Source organism: Hemibagrus wyckioides, linkage group LG11 (assembly GCF_019097595.1).
Source record: "Hemibagrus wyckioides isolate EC202008001 linkage group LG11, SWU_Hwy_1.0, whole genome shotgun sequence".
Taxonomy (NCBI): domain Eukaryota; kingdom Metazoa; phylum Chordata; class Actinopteri; order Siluriformes; family Bagridae; genus Hemibagrus; species Hemibagrus wyckioides.
In genome coordinates, this window is record NC_080720.1 from 4,443,352 (window position 1) to 4,462,368 (window position 19,017).

The 19,017-nt window shown below is 38.8% G+C and overlaps 1 protein-coding gene across 3 annotated transcripts in view; it reads left to right on the top strand.

The window, feature by feature from the left end:
* sema5bb (sema domain, seven thrombospondin repeats (type 1 and type 1-like), transmembrane domain (TM) and short cytoplasmic domain, (semaphorin) 5Bb) overlaps positions 1–19,017 on the top strand; it is a 69,242-nt gene that overhangs the window by 43,704 nt on the left and 6,521 nt on the right. For all 3 annotated transcript variants that reach the window (XM_058403598.1, XM_058403595.1, XM_058403597.1), the window contains 11 exons: positions 5,727–5,789; positions 6,323–6,635; positions 7,032–7,317; positions 8,981–9,116; positions 9,712–9,919; positions 10,190–10,397; positions 16,331–16,448; positions 16,808–16,992; positions 17,136–17,279; positions 17,383–17,530; positions 18,694–18,922. In XM_058403598.1, the coding sequence (XP_058259581.1) occupies positions 5,727–5,789; positions 6,323–6,635; positions 7,032–7,317; positions 8,981–9,116; positions 9,712–9,919; positions 10,190–10,397; positions 16,331–16,448; positions 16,808–16,992; positions 17,136–17,279; positions 17,383–17,530; positions 18,694–18,922 (2,038 nt within the window). The remainder of the gene's footprint in view (positions 1–5,726; positions 5,790–6,322; positions 6,636–7,031; positions 7,318–8,980; positions 9,117–9,711; positions 9,920–10,189; positions 10,398–16,330; positions 16,449–16,807; positions 16,993–17,135; positions 17,280–17,382; positions 17,531–18,693; positions 18,923–19,017) is intronic.

The window sequence follows — 19,017 nt, forward strand, 5'->3', positions numbered from 1 at the left end:
ATGGTACAGCACCCCGGAAGAAGAGAGGGTTAAGGGCCCAGAAAAAGCATCCTGATCTTCCAAGCACCAACCCAGAACCTTAACTACTTCAGCCATCACTGTCACTTGTTTATTAATGATATATCATGAAGTAAATAACAATAACAGTTAGTTAAGGAAAACTTAATTTAAAGCTTTACTTCTTCAGGTTATTCTGAAGTATTATATTATTATATAATATAGTATTATATCTGAAGTATTAAATATTTATATTTAATCAGTTTATTATTTAACAGAAGGAACCAAACACAGTTTACCTTTGGGAATATTAAAAATAATCTTAACTGTTTAATGATTTGTTCACATATTCAGCCTTTTGTGAGGTCCAAATATCCTCCAGTGATAAGACTGTGTTGTGAACTCACACTTACACACCACCTTAAAAATACAGTTTTTTTTTCAAAGCACTTATGTATTGACCAAAGTAACGCAAATAACAGAATCATTTTAGGTTTATAACAACATTTAAAAAATATATATCTTATTAAGCTGAGCCCAGTGAAGGCTCAAGTGGTTTTAAGCCTCTGGTTGGTTGATCGGAAAGTCAGGGTTCATGCACCACCAAGCTGCTACTGTTGGGTCTTTAACCATCTCTGCTCCAGGGTCGTTCTATCAGAACTGCCCCTGTGCTCTGACCCCAACTTCCTAAGCTGGGATATGAGAAGAAAATATTTCCACTGTGCTATAAAGTATGTGTGGTAAAAATAATGACTTCTTCTTCTTCTTTTGGTGACAAAACTCCTAGCTTACATCTAAATCCAGCCCTTACCATTGCAGCATAAGTAACTAAAAGCTCTTTTACTTTCAGCTCTTTTATCTATCTATCTATCTATCTATCTATCTATCTATCTATCTATCTATCTATCTATCTATCTATCCATCCATCCATCCATCCATCCATCCATCCATCCACCCATCCATCCATCCACCCATCCATCCACCCATCCACGCATCCATCCACGCATCCATCCACGCATCCATCCATCCATCCATCCATCCATCCATCCATCTATCTATACTGAACACTTCAATATATGTATATTACAGAGATTCTCACAGGGCTCTGTAATATGTTGGGGCTGAATAAGTACACACACACACACACACACACACAATTCAACAGTTTGTACTGTTTGTGAGTAAAGCCACTTAACCACTTTTTGTTATCCCAGCTCCACAGCTCTGCGTTTAAAGCTAACAATAAAATAGGATTAATCACGCAGCCCTAATCTCTATCCTCCACATCTGTCGTGTATGTGTGTGTGTGTGATTCCAAACAAACAAGATTTACAACACACATCCCTTTACTTACAAAGAAACAGAACACTTGTTTACTCCAATTGCATTTATAATATAGGGATTTGGTGCAATAACATTTTTGACATCAGTCGTTATGGCATCAGTGATGCCATGATCCATCCTGACAAATGAATTTAAAGTGTTTTTATTTTACTGAAATTTTATTTTACTGACATACCCAAATAATACCCCTGTCCTGAATTTAAATAGTCTTGTTGACTGGAATTGAATTGAAAGTTTAGAAAATATTATAAGTTCTTTTATTCCATGAGGGGGCAGAATAGAGGAAAACAACAACTACTGATGAATTGTGCTAATGATATAATTCTTCACTAGCAAACATGATGAATTAACCATGTCTCCTTCCAGAAAAAAAAAACAGCAATGTTTTCACAGCAAATTTAGGGGTTTCACAGTATCAGAGCTCAATCATTGCATAATCACAACATTATTTTTGTAATTTGTCTTTAGCATCTTCATGTGTTTTGTAGATGATGAACCACATGATCAGTCCCTTTAAACATTGAGAATGTAGCTTTTGAGGTAGATTTCACTACACACTGTACATTGTATAACTGTGTATGTGACAAAATAACCCTTTGAATTCTTTGAAATGTTAAAAAATGAGCACATTTACGTAAGAGGATGATGTTGATGTGTTTTTGCTTCAATTCACTTGACGTCGGACTGCATTGTGGCCCATTACCTAAAATGATTTTCTCTTTAGTGATGTACTTTCTTCTTTCTTTTTCCTTTTCAAACACCTCCAAACATACCTTCAGCCTTTCAAGCTGTCTAAACTTTCCTATGCTTAATGGATCCTTGATGTTGTGTGTAGCACAATGTTTAAAGCATTAAGGCATCAGACAAATGAGCAAATGTACGGGATTATGTGTTATTTTATTCTATGAATGATATTACAGTACTTTACTGCAAATATGTTCCAGCTCTTTATACTATACTAGCAACCCTGCTGACAGTATATTACTGTACAAGTGTAGTGCACAGTAAAACAGTGTAGGGAGAAAGCAGCAGAATGGCTTTTGGATGTCAGCCCAGGACACTAATGCTGTGTTTGACTTAACTCAGAAATTGGAACTCAATTTAACTCCTAGCTTGATATAACTCTGAACATAACTTCAGTCTGGGCTTGGCTTGGCTCTGAGTTTACCTCAGGGCTTAATTTACCTCAGAGTTCAAGTTAATTCTGAACTCAATTTAATGCAGAGCTTTATTTACATCAGAGTTCAACTTAATTCTGAACTCAACTCAGAGCTTTTAAACTTAACTCAACCTCAGAGTTCAACATAACTCTGAACTCAACCTAACTCAGAGCTTTATTTACCTCAGATTTCAACATAACTCTGAACTCGACTTAACTCAGAGCTTTATTTACCTCAGATTTCAACATAACTCTGAACTCGACTTAACTCAGAGCTTTATTTACCTCAGATTTCAACATAACTCTGAACTCGACTTAACTCAGAGCTTTATTTACCTCAGATTTCAACATAACTCTGAACTCGACTTAACTCAGAGCTTTATTTACCTCAGATTTCAACATAACTCTGAACTCGACTTAACTCAGAGCTTTATTTACCTCAGATTTCAACATAACTCTGAACTCGACTTGACTCAGAGGTTGACTTAACCTGGAACTCGACTTAACTTGGATCGAGGACATGTTCATCCTCTATGCCTTTGATATACAATGAACCTGGACAACCTTCATGTTCATTGTTTGTTAGCAGCAGTGTAAGCAGCTAATATTAGCGATGAAAAAAGCAGCAAACTGTGTAGTCAGTGTTATAGATTTATTAAGAGAGTATCTATAACTCATTTAAAAATGAAGACGTGATGCTTTTTACTGTTTATGCTGTGAGCAACCATGCTGATTTGACATCATGTGTAGGAATTCCAAGTTGAAGGGATGTTTTAAGGGTCTTTTTAAAAAAGATCTTTATCTCTAAAAAGGTTTTACCTAGAACATGCCGTGCACTTAATGGTAGTTTAAGAGACTCTAAACTTTCGAACAGAGACCCGAGGGTGTTTACATGTGTGTGCTTGTGTACTGGTGTGAATTTGAGTTGGTATTTGCTCTCTGTGTGGTAAAAAATTGTCCTACTGCAGATGATAATTAGTATCAGTTTGCCCTGACCTCAAACTTTGACCTCTGACCTTGCTGCACATTTCCCATTCATACTACAGAAAGCTCTGATTAATTAGAAATGTGACCTGGGGAGTTACATTGAAAGCTGTTGATGTGTGTGTGTGTGTCTGAAAGCATTTCTTCCCCTCATGATGAACCTGTATGTCATGGATGTTGACACAGTAACAATAAAGAAACTTTACCCCAAATGTACTCCATCAACAGTGTCTAAAGTTTGCTTTTTCTGGTTGTAGACTGGCACTATGAGGCTAATGTAGCTAACAAGCACAAAACAAACTGTCAAGCTACAAATTCAATAAAGCAAAAAATAAAATAAAATTTCAATAAAAGTGTAATTAAAAGCTAAACTTTGAGAAGCTTTAAATTTCAGAGATTCAGTGTAAAGTAGAGCTATAACTTTAAGTGGATAAACAGTTTGTTCAATCGTTTTATTTTTCCGTAAAAAATTTAATATGTAGTAAATTGTTGTGACATAAGAGTAATAAAACACTCTCCGTTATTGGAAAATAGATAACTTTGACGTAGTATCAGTAACTCAGCTTCATGTTCATTAGTCCACTTTGTCTTTGATTACTTTCCTATAACAAGTGTTTTATTCTTTACTTGTTACTTTGGGTAGGTGCAGTCTGCGACGCTTCAGACCCTGCACACTGGTTCCACAGGCTGCCTTGTTTTAGTAGCTGAGATAAATCAATTTATGTTGTACTCTGGGGTATTTTGCCTTGGGGCCAAGTGTTCATTATTATCGCTGAAGCTAAAAGCATTTGTGTGTATTCAAAAAGGAAAATATTGATTCCTTCTCACACACACACACATTCATCAGCTAATTGAATTTGATGAATTTGCTGCGTTTGGCGTCTTAAAGCAGGCAAAGCACTAATGCTCTGTGAGAGAACGCCGTTTAGCTGTATTCTCTCTACGAACGTACATCTGTCGCTCCATTAAAGTGAGTCATGTTCACATCTCCTGACGAAAACACCAACGCAGCAGCTTGTCCTTTACTCCAGTTAATAAAGTGGGAAAGTGCCCAACTGCAGCGCTGCTTTTTACGCTCTCCTGTTGGCTTTCCACTCTCCATTTTTACCTCAGTTAATGTATCAAGGGTCATTCTGTTAGTTTAACAGCTTGAGTGAAGTTTCTTAGACGAGGGACTGAGTCTATAACATTGTCAACTTCAGCATAAATTTACCCAAAAAGCACCTCTGCAATCTGTCGGGCACTAAAACATTTAAAGCAAAGTCATTGTGTTTTTATTACTCTGACTCTTTCATCAGTACACGAACCTGGTACTTTATTAAACTGGCAAGTTAGAAAATTAGCTAATTAGCAGAGAAATACTAAAGCTTGTGCAGAAACTTGAAATTACTTACTATTATCTACCTGGCAAGATAATTTAGGTGTCTTTTTTTAAACTTTTCTTAACATTATTCAGATAATGTTAGCTAACTTGAATTCTGTTTTAGTTAAACAGCAATATAGGGCTATGAGATCAAAATACAAAATAAAACCATATATGAAACCTCTTTTTTTATGATGTTTTGTATTTTTTTAAGATGTTCCACACTTACAGACACAGCACAATATAATAGCTAAGCTAACATGATCCAACTTGCTATCGAATGTTAACTAGTATCCTTGCAAATCTGGTTATCTATTTAGTGTCAGGTGACAGTAACATTAGCTGTGCTAATGTTAATTAGCTTGCTGGTTATTGGCACTGCAGTAGTGCTTTTTGCCAGCTGGCTAGCATAATTAATGTGGCTAAGTCGTTACACTGTGTAATTAAAACCTGGATTTATTGCTAAGCAATAGGAAAGGCAAGTTAACACACTCACCTAGCCTAGCGATGCCTATAATTTGGGGGAAAATCAGGACCCTGTTTATGGATTTAGGAGTGTGTTAAAAATCTGAACTGTAACAATTCCATTTCTGTCATTTAGCAGATACCCTTATCCAGAGGGACTTACATTTTTATCACCTTTTATACAATTAAACAATCAAAGGTTAAGGGTCTTGCTCAGGGGACCAGCAGGGACAGCTTACTGGACCTGGGATTCAAACTTTCTGATCAGTAGGCCAATGCCTTAACCACTAAGCTACCACATCCACATGTATTCCCTATATCTCTTATTGTCTTTTTAGTTCTAGTGAAGGCAGTCATGCACTATAAATAGTTATATCTATAATTTCTGATTTTGTGTGTGTCTGTTTGTTGCAGGGCATGGAGTTCGGAGTGGACGAAGACACACGCAGATCTTGTCGGAGCAAAGGAAAAACAGAGGTGAGAAAGACGAAAGAGTAAAGAGCTGTGGTGAAGAGGCTGATGTTGAGGAAGGCACAAAAGTGTCTGTTACTCTGTTTCGACTCACGTGATCTGTCTTCCCCTGTCGGTATCTGGCTCTTAAGCTGGCCCTTTTTGATTAAATGCTTTCTCAAATGCTTTTCTTTACATTGGGAAAAATGGTAAAGACGAATGACAAAGAACGTTAGTAATGAATGTGGTGAAAACACTAGGTTAACATGCTGTTATGGGAAAATAATCAACAGCAGTGTTATGTTATACCTCTCTAATAACAACACATGCATAATTTATCCAGTAATTTATTCAAGAATAGCACTATATACTTTTTATCCAGTCTAATTATAATTAATGTGCTTCATTCCTGTTGTAATTTTTGTCCGAGCAGCTCTAAGCAGTCCTTCCCTCTCCTGTCTCTCTGGTCATGTTACCCACAAACAAAAAAATCTATCAAATAAATGTAGGACGGCTTAAGACTGTGAGGATTAAAGATCCTCTCTCGCCTTTTTTCTCAGGATGAGTGTCAGAACTACATGCGAGTGCTCCTGCTGAGCGGTTCTCGTCTCTTCTCCTGCGGCACTAACGCCTTCTCGCCCGTCTGCACCGTCCGCTCTGCTGCTGATCTCGCCCACGTGATTGAGACGGTGAACGGAGTCGCCCGCTGTCCTTACGACCCCAAACACAACTCCACCGCCATGGTAACCGAAAGCGGTGACCTCTATGCTGCCACAGTCATTGATTTTTCTGGCCGTGACCCTGTGATCTACCGCAGCCTTGGGAGCATGCCTCCTCTCCGCACAGCTCAGTACAACTCCAAATGGCTGAATGGTACTTATAACATATCTTACATTACTCACTTGTTCAGTGCTGACACATGTGTTTCTAACAACAACTGATTAACTGAATTTAGTTATATACATTGTGATTTTTCCTTGTGTTTGTGATTGTGTTTTTTTCTTTTTTAATCTCACACTTCCCAATCCTTCTCTCTTTTTGTCTCTTGTCTGTCTCTTTCTTTGAGAGCACTTCCTATATTTTTTTTGTCTTTCTGTCTTTGTCTCTCTATCTGTCTGTCTCTTTTTCATCCTTTCTTCATTATCTTTTCGGCTTTTTTCATTTATATTCGGTTCTAATTAGCTTTTACTCTTGACTGTATTATGTATAATGGTGGCAAAGCATAGTAATGGACATTTTACATTTCCTCTTTCTCTCTGCCTCACTCAGAGCCTCAGTTTGTCTCAGCGTACGAGGTAGGTCGCTTCACCTACTTCTTCCTGAGGGAAGTGGCGGTGGAGGAGGATTGTGGGAAGGCGGTGTTCTCTCGGGTGGCGCGAGTGTGTCAGAACGATGTAGGCGGCAGGTTCCTGCTTGAAGACACCTGGACGACGTTTATGAAGGCCAGATTGAACTGCTCGCGCTCAGGAGATGTGCCTTTCTATTACCACGAGCTCCACAGCACCTTTTACCTTCCTGAGCAAGACCTTATCTACGGCATCTTCACAACCAACATGTGAGCTTTCTTTCTGATTACTGTTCATAATGTCACAGGTTTGCCTCATTAAAAGATTATACATTTAAAGTCACTTCTCTTAAACTAATTAAGCATCAGTTTTAAGGGATTATTGAAGTGGCACTATCTTTACCTGTATCTGTATTTGTATACTCAAGTACCAAAGTGGGCGTGGCCTTAACATGAAACCAACTGCTTCTGACATTTCCCAAACAGTTCCTTGTTTTTCTTGCTTGTTTGTACCTGCATGCGATTTTCCAACAAAAATAGTTGGCTCTGTTTCTCAAAAAGTAACAAAGCTTTAACCCTGACCAACCCAATTTAACCCTGACCAGGCAGTTACTAAGGATGACTCAAGATTATTGTTTAAAGGTTGTTTGTTCATGTTAACGGATATGGTATTTTTTGTCCCGTAAGCTTCACAAATTGATCACTTGCTCCTACATAAAAGTAAAAACCTCATGCTTGTGTAACTCTTTTCTTTACCCCTTGCTGGCTCCCATTTACCTACCTGTGTCTGTTTTTGTATTTGTTTAGAAGGCAGTATCTGTCCATTACTGATAATGTATTTGTATTCGGGTACATCCCTGCCCTGTATATATATTATACATATAATATATAGGCAAAAATGAAATTAGCTTTGGGTTGTGGAGGGATTATAAGATTTAAGTCTTGCAGTTAGGGTTGCTGTGTAACTGGAATTATGTATACCATGCCCTGAGACTTACAGGGTCATGAGGCATTTTTATTTCCATGGATTGTCTGATTAAAATGCATTGAAGCAATCAGGTGATGCTGCTTACATAGTCATCCTGCTATACAGACTCAGCGAATACCTGCAATGGATTAACACGAGTGTTCACACTCTCATATTAGAACATTGTGTGATGTTTAACAGTTTTAGTATAACAATGTGTTTTTAGATCATAGTTTATATTTGAAGGCAGACAGGAAGCAGGAAGGGTAACAGTAACAGAGTGACATTTGAGCCCAGGAGTTTTGAGCTGAAACTGAAAGACAAGGGTACACTTGGGACTATGGGACCCATAACATTTGCTACAGATTATTATAGTCACAATAGAGCTGGTTTAGATTGCTGACTTCATACTTTTTCAGACAGGGAGTGGATAAAATGTTGAACTAATCTTCAGAAAATATTACATAAGAAGTAGAATTGAAACCTTCTGAAGGAATTGCTAACCGTTAACCATTGAGGGGTGAGAGAGACAAGGCCTTGTATTGTTTTAAGAGTTGAGTTTTGGTTAATCTCCTGTTCAAACTAAGCTCTACTCAGGGGAATACACCAGAGACCCTACACTTTCGAGCACTAGGTGTGGCTCACAGTATGATAATGGTGGCCAAATGTTAGTCCCAAATGTTAGTGGATGGTATAGTTCTTGATAACATTATGGGACAAATTTACTTGAGAAGCAGCATTACAGATCATACACACAGAATCAACAACCGTCACTAGTCCATGTTACCTGTGATTAACACATAGCAATTTGGCATGCATGATAATGGAAAAAATATAATGTGGCAAGATTACAATGATTGACCTACAACTTCTGATACATTAAAACCCAATCCTAATCTCTCATTGTTTATGGTTCAAGGATAAGCCTGCCTTATTTGAAGTTGCTGCCCTTGTTTCCACCCACAGTAACAGCATTGCTGCTTCTGCAGTGTGTGCCTTCAACCTCAGTGCCATCACCCAGGCCTTCAGTGGTCCATTCCGCTACCAGGAGAACCCTCGAATGAGTTGGCTCTCCACCCCGAACCCCATCCCTAACTTTCAGGTTGGAAATACACCAATACCTGCTATCTGTTATTATCCAACACCAACACCATTATTATTCATTATGTAGTCACTGATAGAGACTTTTGTATGTCGCTCTGGGTAAGGCTGTCTGCCAAATGCCATAAATATAAATGTAAATGGTTCCATATCCTATTGTTCCTTAGACAGTTTGCTATGGCAACCTCTTATCCCCAATGGTCATTTTGCATCCTTCCAGTTCTAGTTTATTATTAGGTCAAATGTCCATGTGTGTGATACAAATGCATAATTTTGTTGTACCATTCTATCAGCCGTAACGTATTATAGTACTGCCCCACTACATTGTCAAGTCATCAAGCATCAAGCCAATATCCCTTCCCAACATACCTTCTCAATGATCATGGTCAATATAAATGTTCTATCCCATGGTACTGACCTGGTAGACCTGCCTTTCCAACATACCTATGCAGTATACACTCCTTAACAGTGCCATGGTTATATAATATGTAGTTTCTAGTGTCCAGTGTCTCTTTGTAAAACATCTACCAGTGTACCATACCAAAATACAATCCAATGTTTCTGTTTTTCATTCTTTCCTGTCTGTTCTTTTTCAGTGTGGGACAGTTGGTGATAGCGGCCCTGGCGGGAATCTAACAGAACGAAGCCTGCAGGATGCTCAGAGACTCTTTTTGATGAGTGAGGTTGTGCAGCCTGTATCTGTTGACCCCTTGATCAGCCAGGACAACATCCGCTTTTCCAAACTTGTTGTGGACATTGTGCAGGGCCGTGACACGCTCTACCACGTCATTTACATCGGGACAGGTGAGACATGCCTAAGTAGTAATTTGCATGGTTGGCATTGCACAATAATCATCTTTATCAGGTATATCCAAGATAACAATATGAGACATTAGGTGAAATAAAGCATGAAGCATCAAATTGTATTCATATTTAGCAGAAACTGACAGAAGAAACTAATATTCCTAAGATGGCGTTGAAAATCAGTGTGCTCCTTTAATCTCTTAACATAGTTAAGAGCCAATCATTATGTTGCAACTATAACTATAGGTTTCTTTCGTTTTTATCACACAGAACATGGCACCGTTATCAAGGCGCTCTCCTCATCCACTCAAAATCTGCATGGATGTTATCTTGAGGAGATGAAACTTCTTCCAGCAGATCAGCAGGAACCAATCCTTAACCTGCAGATCCTGCAGAGTGACAGGTCCCTATTTGTGGGTTTTAACAGCAGAGTTCTGAAGATCCCACTGGAGAGATGCTCCAGCTATGAAACCCAACGGTGAGCCTGTACACACATACACAAACATAGTTGCCATGTTTGGTGCAATGGTGCTATTTATTTAAAAATCATAAGCAGCCAAATAAACTATCACTGTTTGGATGAAGATGCATATATATATTTACTTTTTTTTTTTACATTATCACAAATGTATCATACTAAAATCATATTCCAATACTACCTACCAGCATCCAAACCCAACCCACACTTTACACAAAAACCCCCTCTAAAACTATTATAATGTGTCTTTCCAAAATACCCCCTTTATACTGGATCAATGTATCCTCCAAATGTATCAAGTTAATGCGGTTTTGGCTAATGACCACATTTGTCTCTAATGGCAATCTAACACTTCTTGCCGTCTGCCGTGCGGCTGAGCGATGTGTCGAGAGAACAATGTATCTTATAAAACTTAATATCCTTCCTCAGTAATAGACAAAGTTAAACAACTTTTCTTGCTGTCTGTAGATGGCCAATTTATCCTGAGGCAGGAAATGGCTATTGTTCAGCGCAGCTTAATTTACATATTACACACTTAACCTATCAGAGATTGCATTACTACCATCACTCCTATCCATTTTATTGAAAAATCAATTCCCACTTCAAGCGAGGTAATAGATTTTTTTTAATATTGAAACTTTATTTAATATTTCTATCAGGATTATCTTTCACATAATAGCAATGAGGATGGAACAGTAGAAGTGTCTCTTATAGATATATGTGTGTGTGAACAGGGAGCTCTTCAGACCAGCTGCTTTCCAATCTGTTGCTTCAAAATACATTTTATGCTGTAAATCGGTTTCCGTGTCCGATGTCAGGGACGACGTGGAAGGCAGGTTTGAACAAACAGTCAAAAAATATCCCCTAAGTGTGTTTTGAAGTAGGTCAATTCTACTCTTCAATTTTCTGCCAGCTGCTACAAATAAACCTCTAGAAATTTTGTTCTGACATAAAAAAGGGACTTGTATTGCTTTACCTCAGAAATGTAATATATATCAAAATTTGCTCCTTAATGATAGTTTGTCATTTTCTAATCATAGTTATTCCCTTTATCATAGCTCCCTTCTTCCTATTTATAGTATCTAGTACCCTTGTTTCATCTTTCCTAGCTGCAATTCTTGCATTTTTGTTACCTAATTTCCTTATCGGTTCTTTGTTTCACACTTATCTTACTCTTTTAACCCTATAAGTGGTTTTATAGATTTATCTAAACAGTTTTCTTCAGCGCAATCTACACATCAATCATCGCTTGATCAATAATTGCTAGTTTTCTTGCTTTGTTTGCTTGTCATAGTTCATGATTTCCTTGTTTTCGAGTCATATTTCTTCTTGTAAGAGTTCTCATACTCCTTGTTTCCTTTTAATGGCTTTTGTTATTCCCAGGTTCATGGTGATAGTTCCTATTTCTAGGGTTCTCTGGTTATACCTTCGAATACCTTGTTCCATTGCATCAAAGTTGTAACTTAGCTTGTCTGTTAGTTCTCAGTTCTACAGTTTTTTTTTAGTTTATCTCTTGGTCACTTATTCTCTAGTTCCCAATTTTGCTGTGCCTTGCATTGGGATTATACAAATTTTATGTAGAACCTGCAAGATATATCATAATCATTTCTAAATAAGAATGTGTAGCAAAGTTAAATAATTATTTCACTGATCCTTAGCTGAGCATCATCCTGTTTGTTTGTACAGCATGTTGCTCTGTGATTTTATTAAGCCTCTGGTGCTCAGTGAGCCACACTAATAAGATTTATTTAATGGAGCTTAACTAGAAGCTCATTAGTACTATCAGGTGTTTGTGACAGATTTAGAGTAAATACCTAAATACAACGGGTCTTGGCAGGAAAGTACAAAAAGCCATTTATTTTCTTGGGTTTCCATTTATTTATTTATTTTCCTGCATTCAGGGTGTCATGTGTCACCAAGACTCTTCCAGGAGATCCATCAGCTCATGACAGGAGGGCGGTGTGTGCGTGTGTGTGTGCGTGTGTGTGTGTGTGTATGTTTGTGTGTTCTGTTTCTGAGTAAATGTCTAAAGGTTCTTTTGTATGAGATGCAGGGCTTCCCTCCGTGTCCTGTTGCCCTAGTGATGCCTTGAAAGTTGACCTAGCTACACATACACACACGCTCTTATATATTGACATAAACACACATGCACGCTATTTATGTCAAAATATATCATTATTTGTAGACTATGTTGAAGGATATGCTGTTTAACCACAAATTTTTATATATTTATGTGGCATCTGGGGCATATTTTTGTGTAGGTTATAGATGGTCATATGCAGGTTATAGCTGGTCATGTGTTGGTTAGAGATGTGACATATAGGTTATATCTGGTCATGTGTTGATTATTGATGTGACATGTAGGCTATAACTGGTCATGTGTTGGTTATTGATGTGACATGTAGGCTATAGCTGGTCATGTGTTGGTTATAGCTGGTCACATGTTGGTTACAGATGGTCGCATGTAGGCTATTTCTGGTCATGTGTAGGTTACAGCTGGTCACAGGTTGGTTATAGATGGTCATGTGTAGGCTATAGCTGGTGTTGTAAGTTACTGATAGCAAAACAGCTATGTAGGCTATAGCTGTAGGCTATAGCTGGTCGTGTGCTGGTTATAGATGGTCACATGTTGGTTATAGCTGATCATGTTTTGGTTGTAGATGGTACATTTCTGGCATTTGGCAGACGGTGGTCACATGTAGGCTATGGTCACATGTAGGCTATTGCTAGTCATGTGTTGGTTATAGCTGGTCACATGTTGGTTACTTCTGGTCAGGTGTTGGTTGTAGATGGACATGTGTAGATGCAAACTATAGATGGCTACATTTACACTATCTGGTCAAATTCAGGCTATGGATGGTTACAAGTAGGCTACAGTTGATCACATGTAGTTTGGTGATGGTCAAGTGAGGCTATAAATGATCACATGCAGGCTACAGATGGTTCTTTGTAGCCTATAGATGGTCAAATGAAGGCTATAGATGGTCATTTGTAGGCTATGAATAAGCACATGTAGTCTAGGGATCGACTTGTGCAGGCTATAGATGTTCACATTGATGCTATTAATGGTCTCAAGTAAAATTGTAGAATATGGATTGATACATGTAGTCTGTGCTTGGTCACATGTTTCAGTCACATGCTTGGTCTCACACATCATAGTTTAGCTGTAATCCACAAGAGCTTTGGTTTTATTAACCAATAACGTCAAACAGATTTTTACAGATGAAGAAGTGAATTGCGTTCACCCTCAATCCCCAAGACACACATACACACACACACACACACACAAACACACATGGGTTACAGCTGTCTAATGCTGTCGGATTGTTAGTAGGAAGTTCCGACTCAGTGGTGTGTGAAGAGCACCCTGTTGGTTTAGCATATGTGTGTGTTTAAAGAGATGACACATACCTGGCATCCCAGACTGTTTACTCGCTGTGTCCCCCTGTGTCCACTGGGAAACAGACTTGGAGAGAATAAAATAATAGATTTATATCAGTAAGCCCTTTTTGCAGCATAGATGAATAAATAAGAACTGATTTTATAGTACAGTGCTGTGGCCCCTCTTCATGATTTCCACTATTATTTAATATTTGCTACAGGTCTTTTTTCAGGTCTGTAATATTACATCAGAGGAGACAAAGTAAACACATGGCATCGTTTCAAATTCTGTTTTCTTTATCATGTGTCATTATTGTAAACCAATATTTTTTGGACCACTTTTAGAAGCAATAACCACATTAGTTGTCATTGTATTTTTTACATGACTGAAGAAATTTTAGCTTTTTCGTTAATGCTGAATTACTGGTTGATTTGGGTTATTATTGTCACATTTTGACTCTATTTAGACATCGAAACATTTGATTTACCAAATTTTTTTCTGCATTTAAAGTTAAAACATTAATCAAACTGAACACCAATTAAAAAATTAACCAAATAGGAAAGCCATTTTACTAAAACACAGAGAAATGAGGAACAGCACAGGAAAGTCTGGCTACACAGAGATGACTATATTTATCTTTGTTGTTTTCTAATGGTTTCATTAGCTTTAATTTGCTCAGACAGTTACATTTTCTTGTTATTATTCTATGCTAAGTGCTGTGAAAGAATAGTATACTGATGCATGTAGAGGTTTTAATTAAGGCTTTACATTTTCTTTTTCACATAATTTCCTTCTGATGTTGATATGGTCACACTTATAATAAACATATGTGAATAGAATAGTGGCTCAGGGGTTAGCATGTTTGCATCTCACCTCTGATTCAAAAGGATCGATTCCCATGTGTGTGAAGTTTAGATGTTCTTGAGTTTGCATACTTTGGGGGTTTACCCCAGTCCAAAGACATGCATTTTTAGCTGATCTTTGTCTGTAGTATGTGTGTGATTGTGTTTATGCAATGGATTGGGACATCATCCAGGGTGTCCCCCAGGTTGTGCCCCAAGTTCCCTGGGTTAGACTCAGTGTGTAGGATAACAGGTTGAGAAAATGGATGGATGGATGGATGTATACACACACAACACCATACACAAACAGCCTCATTATAAAGCTTTTCAGTGAAACTCTCAAAAGTGTGAAATATATAGTAATTCATATATTGTCTTCTGGGAAAGCAACAGCTAGTTTAAAATGGAGGCTGGTGATTTAGCTAGCTAGCATATTTCTGTTAATGTGACATGGCAACCAAGATCATTCAGGTAAAACACTTGAAGCCCCCTTATACTGGGGCATGTAACCCATTACATTCAAAGAAATGTTCAAAAGTAAATATCATAAATCTGTAAGTGATTCAGATTAATTTCAAATACAGATCTGCAGAATCTCTAGGATTTTCTTGACATCTTTTTGGTTTCCTATCTGATTGCTGGGCCACAAATAGCCTACAAAACATGTAGAAAGACATGATGAAGGGGCACCAGAGTGACATTACCAAGAACAGGACATCCCTCTAAAATTGACAGAAGGACCAGATGAAAATAAACATAAACAAAGCTGCCAAGAGACCTACAGCAACATTAAAGGAGCTGCTGGAATATCTGGCAAGTACTGGTCACTCCCTGCAATCCCTCATATTCCTCACATGTCTGACATATGGGGGATGTGGCAAGATGGAAGCCCTTTGCCCTCTAAAAATCCTTCCATGCTTAATTAGCCCCAGAGCAAAACATGTTGCCATTAAACACTTTTTTCACCCAAAATGAAGCATAGTGGTGGCAGCATGATGCTATAGAGCTGCTTCTCTTTAACTGGGACTGGGTGTGTATGCAAGTTAGATGGAAAAAGAGATATCTCTAAATTCGTATCTGCTGGCAAAAAACCTGCAAGCCTCTGTTAGCAGATGACCTTCTAGTCTAATAAAGACCCACAGCACAAATACAAGTCAAGAAAGGAACAGCTTGATAATAATAAATGTTTTGGAAGATAAATGTTTTAGAAGGGCGCATTCAGAGCCCAGATTTAAATCCACTCCAATATCCAAAACTGTGTGGAGCAAAGGCTGGATCGTGTGATCCGATCCAGCAGACGAGCTACTGTTGCTCAAATTGCTGAAGAAGTTAATGCTGGTTCTGATAGAAAGGTGTCAGAATACACAGTGCAGGACGGGTCAGGGCTGATTTTGGCAGCAAAAGGGGGACCAACACAATATTAGGCAGGTGGTCATAATGTTATGCCTGATTGGTGTATAAAGGTACACAAAGTATTGAGGCTGTATACACACTCATGCAGTCAGTTAATTATATGCTTTTTCTTTTTCAATTTTCTTTTAAATGTTTCTATTTGTTTGCCACTTAGGTTTTGTTGCTTGTATTAAACATTAAAGGTGAAAAATCTGCACTTCCCTCAGACTTGGTCATGCTTCAATTAAACAAAGCATTGACTACTAGCCAAACTTGCATGAGTTTTACCATGTGTGTGTGTGTGTTTTCTCCTGTAGAGCTTGCTTATATGCGAGGGATCCATATTGTGGTTGGGACAGAAAACAGAGACGCTGTACTACGATTGAAGCCAGCTCTAACATGAGCCAGTGGAGCCAGAACATCACACAGTGTCCTGTAAGTCTCCCGTCTCCCCTCTCCCCTCTCCCCTCTCCCTCACACACAAGACTGGCTAGTAATACCTTACCCATTACCAAATGACAAGAAAGACAAGAGACACATTCTTCATCATTTAATTGATGTAAAAAAGCCTAAAGGTAAAAACAATACAAAAGCCTAAAAGTAGAAACAATACATAAACAATATTAAAAAAGCAGGAAAGAAGGCGAATGCTTTAATACTGAAGGACATTAGTAAAACAAATGCTTTTTAAGTCAAGATGTAAAACAGAAGGCTATTAAGGTATTAGTTATTCCTGGATAGTGTCTGAAGAGGATGTGATTATTCTCACACGACACACTATTCTGATTTTTCAGGAGCAAAATCTTACCCGAGATGGTGGGTTCAGCCCGTGGTCGTCGTGGCGATCATGTACCCATGATGATGGAGGTGAAACTTCAAGCACCTGTCTGTGTCGCTCTCGTGCATGTAATAAACCGGTCCCTCTGTGTGGAGGTGCTGAGTGTGTGGGACCCACGATTGAGGTGACCAACTGCTCAAGGTAATGTCAAGTACATGAGTGCTGGATATTTCTGTGAGGAAGAGCATAATGACATCCTCAAGGATGCCAGCAGATAATAGACGAACACACATCTGATGCACCCTTGAATGTAGCTCTGTGTGTGTGTGTGTGTGTGTGTGTAGAAGTGGAGGTTGGACTCCCTGGTCCTCCTGGGCGCCGTGTAGCACCAGCTGTGGTGTCGGGTTTGAGGTTCGTCAGCGTTCATGCAGTAACCCCACCCCTCGACATGGAGGGAGAGTGTGTGTCGGCCAGACACGAGAGGAGCGGTGAGACACTCAGACACACACACACACAATCAGTACATATAATCAGCATTTAAGATTTTGTGGAACAAAATTGCAAGTGCATAAAATGCATGTGTGTGTGTAGGTTGTGTAACGAGGACTCTGTGTGTCCTGTGCCTGTGTCCTGGGCTCAGTGGACCTCCTGGTCTACATGCACAGCAGTGTGTGGCGGCGGTTTCCAGTCCCGGGTCCGAACCTGTGAAAACGGAAACTCCTGCCCCGGGTGTCCACAGGTAGGACAGATGACCTGTCAATCAAATCATTAAACCCATCCTCCTCCAGGATTGTTATAGTAAATAAATAAAGTTTAAAAATATCATCATCATCATCATCTCCTATATACAACACACAGACCCAATAAGTGTTTCAGACTAGAAAATAAGTTGTTTCTATGTCATCGCTCACATAGCATTAACATCTTTGCCATTAGAAATAACTATTACAGTACATGTTTACATGGCTGATACTGCTTATGATAAATTGATAAATCATGAAATTACATTACAACAGCACTACATGTGTCTGTGTTTTGTTCGTTTTAACATTGCACACTGTCAAGAAAATTTTGAATTCAATTAATTGCTATACTGCAGTAAAGGTATTTCTGTCACGTCTGGGACCCTTGCCCTGTGCAGGGCTCGAACCCGGACCGCCGTGGGGGTGCATGCGCCTGCACGCCATGGAATACAACACAATTGCAGGATTCAACGAAGCACTGCTTTATTTACACAAACACAAGACATGGGGCAGACTAACCTAACACTAGACAAAACATGACAAAGAAACTAAAACAAAACCTAAAACTAAAACCTGGCTGATAACATGAGCATAACATAAACAAAACAAAACAAAACAAAACAAAACAAAACAAAACAAAACAAAACAAAACAAAACAAAACAAAACAAAACAAAACAAAACAAAACAAAACAAAACAAAACAAAACAAAACAAAACATTAATCGCAAAAACCACGGCATAGATAACAATGACCGTCACAAGGATTCCTATTTATAGGGCTAGACATTAAGGTAAATGCGGAACAGGTGATACAACAGGAATGAGAACAATAGGAAGGGCATGGCACAAAACACACGAAAAAGGATGCTTCCAAAATTCACCTTCCAGTGCGCTCTCCAGGCCTGGCAGGGAACTGTCCAGCTGTTCCTGACAATTTCTACTGAGGCTAAAATATGGCTGTATATGCATCAAAACTCATATTTGGATGACTTTGAACCATGACCATGCTCTCCCATTTCTTCAAAAATATCACAGAAGGAACTCAAACACAAGTGAACATATGTCCTGAGCAAATGATCATTCTCAATAGAGATGTCCGGCTGTGAAGGTGGACCTAACAGATAACAGACTAAAAATATTGTTCTGTATTCTTATGTAGGAGTACAGAACATGCAATTTGGAGGCATGTCCCGAGGTACGCCGATACACACCCTGGTCTCCATGGTACCCGGTGAATGTGACAGTGGGTGGAGTCAGACAGGAGCAACGTGTGAGACACACTTGTCGAGCGCCGCTGGCAGACACACACCTTCTCCAGCTGGGCAAACGCAAGGCAGAAACGCGTCACTGCCCGCCTGCTGGTGAAGCGCCGGGGTGTGAGACTGACGGTAAAACACACGCTGGGTCGTAAATGATTCCCAACCTGCTGTTGTGTGTACTGGAGCTTCTAATGCACTACTACAGGAGGGATGTATTAAACAAA